Source organism: Myotis brandtii, unplaced genomic scaffold (genome assembly GCF_000412655.1).
Source record: "Myotis brandtii unplaced genomic scaffold, ASM41265v1 scaffold902, whole genome shotgun sequence".
Taxonomy (NCBI): domain Eukaryota; kingdom Metazoa; phylum Chordata; class Mammalia; order Chiroptera; family Vespertilionidae; genus Myotis; species Myotis brandtii.
In genome coordinates this window covers 964,717-970,716 of record NW_005371709.1, presented here as the reverse complement: position 1 = coordinate 970,716, position 6,000 = coordinate 964,717, and the positions used below count along the sequence as shown (strand labels likewise).

Sequence of the window (6,000 nt, the reverse complement as noted above, 5' to 3'; positions counted from 1 at the left end):
TCTTGGTGCACCCCCTTGTGGTCTTTGTGCACAGTCTTGTTGTAGTTAAGCCTTGATTGTTGTAGTTATCACTGTGAGGAATTGACCTCCAGGCCAATTGGCTGTGAGAATCAGCTGTGTCTGCAGTGGGAGAACTTCTGTGCTGGAGACACCCCTCTGGGGGAAGACTTGCTTCAATGGGGCTTTGGTGCTCACTGAGTCTGCCCCCTGAGTGTGTCTTTTATGGTTCCACGGAGCTGCAAACTGGATGGTCCCACTCTGACCTCTGGGCTTCCTGGCTCCTGGATCTCTAGGGAGGTGCTAATCTAGCCTTTGCCTGAGGCTATCCAGCAAAAGCCTCCCTGCAGGGCTTGGGCGGGGCGGGTCCCACGGGATCACAGGGCGGGGTTAGCAATTATGGCTGCTCTCAGTCTTGCCCTCAGAGGCTCTGCTTCTCAGTGTCCCAGTAGTCGCTGCAAGCCCCACGGAGAGAAAGCTGCCCTAGGGTTCTGAGCGATGCCAGACAGTCCCGCTTCTCCCGTATGAGTGTGGGTCCTTAGAGACTTGCCCGGAACTGGAGCTCAGAGCCTGAGACTCCCTCCCGATTGAAAACGACAACCGCGCCCTCAGCCTCCAGCCCGCTCCGCATGCACTCCGCACCTTAATATTTTACTTCAGCCCTGATGGATTTTTAAACGTTTATAATTGTCATCTTTCCAGCTTGCTTCTGTTGGTATGATCAGAGGTCTGTACCAAAGCCAGTGAACTCTGATCATGCCTTTATCCTAAATCATTTTAACCCTGTTATAGGCACACAGAAAAGGGTGGAAGTCCGTCTATGGGACAATAACTGAATAAATGTCCTAATAACATTTATATATCTTTCAATATTAATAACCCAGAACATATCCACTGGTACTAGTGGTAAATATTTTTATTATTTGTGAATTTAAGATAACCAGAGGTATTAAGTATACATTACTTAATACTTGGGCCAGGTATTAAGTATACATTAGAATATATGTGTATGTATGTGTACATTAAAATATATGTTATTTTCTTTTTTTTTAATTCTTTTTAAAAAAATATTATAATAAGTATTACAAAGGGTATTACATATGTGTCCTTCCCCTCCATTGGTTATGCTTATATGGATGCATACAAGTCCTTCGGTTGATCTCTTACTCCCCTCCCTTCTGCCCCCCAACCCTCTCTGGCCTTCCCACTGCAGTTTGACAATCAGTTTGAGGCAGCTCTGCCTCTGTATCTATTATTGTTCAAAAGTTTGTAATGGTCTTTATTATCCATGAATGAGTGAGATCATGTGGTATTTTTCCTTCATTGACTGGCTTGTTTCACTTAGCATAATGCTCTCCAGCTCCATCCATGCCGTTGCAAATTGTAAGAGTTCCTTCTTTTTTACAGCAGCATAGTATTCCATCGTGTAGATGTACCACAGTTTTCTAATCCATTCATCTACTGATGGGCACTTAGGCTGTTTCCAGATCTTAGCTATGGTGAATTGTGCTGCTATGAACATATGGGTGCATATATCCTTTCTGATTGGTGTTTCTGGTTTCTTGGGATATATTCCTAGAAGTGGGATCACAGGGTCAAATGGGAGTTCCATTTCCAGCTTTTTGAGGAAACTCCATACTGTCTTCCATAGTGGCTGCACCAGTCTGCATTCCCACCAGCAGTGCACAAGTGTTCCTTTTTCTCCACATCCTCTCCAGCACTTGTCGTTTGTTTATTTGTTGATGATAGCCATTCTGACAGGTGTGAGATGGTATTTTCTTGTTAATCTCTGTAGATACTACAGTCTGTATATACTCACGGAACACAGAAGTGGCTTTTTTGTGTGTGTTGACAACCAAAATGGTTTCACATGATCCTCCAAATGATGGTGTTTGCCCTTCAATATGTTGGCAAGTGTACTGCTAATTTAGGATGTCCTGATTTTAAAAGAATACTTGCTTTACTAGGGGAATAGAGCAAGGAGGAGTTGTTGTCTAATGGGTATTGAATTTCAGTTTTGCAAGATGAAAAAGTTCTGGAGATTGGTTGAACAACAATGTGAATATATTTAGTACTACTGAACTGTACACTTAGAAATGGTTGGGATGGTAAATTTTATGTCATGTGCTGTGTTTTTTACCACAATACAAAAATTTGCTTTAAAAATATTATTACATGTATAATACCTGATAATTATGGAAAAATCAGAACATACAGGCAAGCAAACATAAAAATCACCCATGATCCTACAGCTAAGGTTAACATTTTTTTGCATAAATGCATAAATTCCATATGAATATGCTATTTTGTAACCTTTTTCAGCGTTTACATGATTTGTAACCATCTGTTAAGTTCTATGTTCTTAATTAAAAATCCAAAGGAGTAGGATATTTCACACTTCTATGAACTCTAAGGCCTTAAACAGAAGTGAAACTGCACGTGTAGGGGTGCATACCCCTCCATTGATGCTTCTTTCTTTATGTCATGTGTCCTCTGGAGAAGTAAAGTCTTCTCCACTCCTGATCTGTCAGTCAGCTCTGCTAACATCTTTCAGTAGTTCCTTTCATTTTTTAATGTATTTTTATTGATTTTAGAGAGGCAGGGAGAGGGAGAGAGAGATAGAAGCATCAATGATGAGAGAGAATCATTGATCAGCTGCATCCTGCAAACCCCACACTGGGGGTTGAGCCAGCAACCCGGGCATGTGCCCTGATTGGGAATGGAACTGTGACCCCCTGATTCGTAGGTCGACGCTCAACCACTGAGTCACGCCGGCTGGGCAGTAGTTCCTTTTACATATGCTCACACCTACAGAGGCTTCTGGTGCTTGTGTGAACTGGTGAATCTGTGTCCCCAGGTCTCCTCGGTCACGTGTCTATCCACTGGGATCATGTAAACATACCTTCAAGCAAGGTTAACGATTAAATTGTTGGGATGAAAGGTCAGGAGAATTGCCTTGAGTTGTAACATCAGAATGGGAGATGACACATCACTACTCACCTTCCACCTTCTCTGAGCAAAAGAGTGAATAAGAAACAACAGTGATCCAGGAGTCTTCATTTCGAAAGAGCTCCAGGAATCATGCTGGAGAAGTTCTGCAACTCTACTTTTTGGGTAAGAAATTACACTTATTCTCTTCTCAAACCAGAACAAGCAATAGATTAGCCTAGAGTGGCCACAAGGCAGAACCAGAAAAGTTAGATATGCAGTTGGTCTAAAGCTCAGGGTATTTTTTTTAAAATAAAAGAATGTCATAATATCTCCAGAGGATATTCTATGTGGGAGAAGTAATATATTTACTTATTTATTTTTAAATTTAAAAAAAAATACTTTTTAAAAAATTCATTTCAGAGAGGAAGGGAGAGGGAGAGAGAGAAACATCGATGATGAGAGAGAATCATTGATCGGCTGCCTCCTGCACACCCCACACTGGGGACAGAGCCTGTAACCCTAGCATGTGCCCTGACCAGGAATCGAACTGTGACCTCCTGGTTCATAGGTCAATGCTCAATCACTGAGCCACATCATTTGGGGAGTAATATATTTATTTTATAACATATGTTTATTGTATCCCAGACTCTTTTCTTGGACAAGCTATCTTCAAAATTGCCTCTCTAAAGAGAAATAGGGAAATGGCTTCTAATTTCATCAATGTTAAGAGTAGGAATTGTGTAATTTGTGGGGTAGGAGGAAGAAGAGAAGGTCCACGACAGTCCTGTTGAGATATGCCGATGATGAAACAATAATGCTATGAACTAGAGTAACTGGCGATTAGTGATGTGGACTGGAAGTTGAAGATATGGATGCAAATCTGGGTATCATGAGCACTGAGACAATTTTTCGAAATATTAGAGCAGAGAATTTTGAGATAAACAGTGTGAGCAACAAAAACAAATGGTTTAATGGAAGAGGGAATGAGAAGGGACCTTGGATTTAGTGATATTAAGAAAATGTGGTCTACAAACTCTTAGCATCATCATCAGAATTACCTAGAATGTTAAAGTAGTTTAAATATCTTAGCTACATCTTCTTGATTCTAAAGTTAGGTAACCTTATGGAGAGATAAGAAGAGCAGAAGTGAGATAGCAGAGCACGTGGGCAGCACTTCCCAGACTTAGAAAGAATGTGGGCCCCAAGACCAGAAACCACATACCTCAGGAAGGTGGGGCTTAATAGCCAACCCTTGAGAATTCTCTCTAAGAGTTATCTGGCAGATCATCTTGATCAGGGCACCTTAACCTTTTCTTTAGAGAATCTGTTCAAACAGCCATACAAAACAATTCAAAAATATTTATTGGGAGAGAAAAATCTATTCTCACATGACTCAAATATAAGAACTAGTGCCCCCCACCCTCAACTCACAAGACACTTCTCATTATTGCAGAATGCAAAGACCAGTACAGAACTTGCTGGGAATAAGCCTTCTGTTCAACAGTTTCATTGTGCTTCTGTGCTGATGCCCCCTGGGTTTCTGACATAAGCCCTTGGGCTCTGACAGAAGCTCTCTGGAGTCTAAATGTCATAGCATGACTAAGCATTCTGCCTGCCTGCATATTTGAGTGTCTGACAGTGAGTTCATTCGGTGCTAAAGACTAGAATAAGAAAAAGTTTTTATATCCCAAGGAACTATTCTCCCCATTTGGATTGGAGAAAGGTCCCTCTTCTTCCCACAACTTGGCAAATGCATTGGCGAAGTTTACTCAATGACTGGTGGGAAAATTCACTGAGAATCACAGGAAGAAAGGCCTTTAAAGGTTGCATTGGCCAAAAAAGTCACTAAATGTCATTAAATTGTGAATTTGTATCAATGGAGATGAATAGAAAAATACAGCACAAGGGTCAGACTGGATGTAGATATATAACTTAGTTAAAATTGTTTGGAAACGGGTTGGGGTGGAGGGTGTGGGCTAGGGCTGGTCTTCTGTCTTCAAACTCATGTAACCAACAATCCTTACATTTTGGTCCCCCAGAATTCCTCATTGCTGGATAGCCCGGAGGCGGACCTGCCACTTTGCTTTGAGCAAACTGTTCTGGTATGGATTCCCTTGGGCTTCCTTTGGCTCCTGGCCCCTTGGCAACTTCTCCATGTGTACAGATCCAGGAACAAGAAATCTTCTATAACCAAACTCTACCTTGCTAAGCAGGTATGGAACCCAAGTATTTTCTAACTAATTCCTTGGTGCACCATAGAGACATTTTCTTGGTGGTTTAAGTGTCTCCTTCCCTGTCTTTAACCAGCCTTCCCAAGTGTTGTTGACTCAGGTAGAGACATGTTCTGTGAGCGTCCCTCTCTCCACCTGCCTTATGCCTCCCTGGTCCCTTGCTATATTGCTTAGTTAAGGTGATTTTGAATTTTGCAAAAGAATCGTGTCTTAGAAATCTTCTGGGGAGCGGACACCCTGAACACCAATAGTGGGTACCAAATCAGTAAAATATGTAGTTATTGTCTTTTTAGTATTTGAGAAGGGAACATGGGATTTCCTATCTTTAAGCTGTTCTATATCAGGAGACTGTAATTCAGTTGGCACCTACAATGAGGTGAAAATGAACTATATGATGTGGCCTCTGTCCTCTCGATTCAGGCAATCCAGCCATCATGGCTCATCTCCCCAAACTTGGATCTGAAATAGGGCTTTCATTCTCCCAGTCTTCCATACATAGATGATCACTCACAGAGAGGGAGGAAGGGTGAGTGCTTATAGTGACATGCCTGAGTAGGGAAATAATGGGAAGGACAGGGCAGGCAGGAGAGAGCCCGGGAAGAATGAGGGAGGAGCCCCTCAGGAGCCAGCTGCACTGATGAATGCAGGGAGTTTCTTGTGGGAAATGAAAGACCCTCAGCTGAGGTTGCTACCTCAGAAAATCCACCATCTTTTCACTGGTTTCCCCCCTATCCATCCTGATCTTTCAGCGGGGTTTTAGAAAGACAAATTAGACTCGGAGTTCTATGAGCATGCACACCAATGATCTCAGGCTACCTGCAGTCTAAAAAGAAGAAAAAAG

General features: G+C 42.1%; 1 protein-coding gene across 1 annotated transcript in view; it reads left to right on the top strand.

The window, feature by feature from the left end:
- Positions 1-6,000, top strand: part of ABCC2 (ATP-binding cassette, sub-family C (CFTR/MRP), member 2) — a 71,292-nt gene that overhangs the window by 2,383 nt on the left and 62,909 nt on the right. Inside the window, exons 2-3 of the mRNA XM_005885454.2 lie at positions 2,939-3,111; positions 4,968-5,141. Coding sequence (XP_005885516.1) covers positions 3,079-3,111; positions 4,968-5,141 — 207 coding nt within the window. The 5' untranslated portion in view covers positions 2,939-3,078. The remainder of the gene's footprint in view (positions 1-2,938; positions 3,112-4,967; positions 5,142-6,000) is intronic.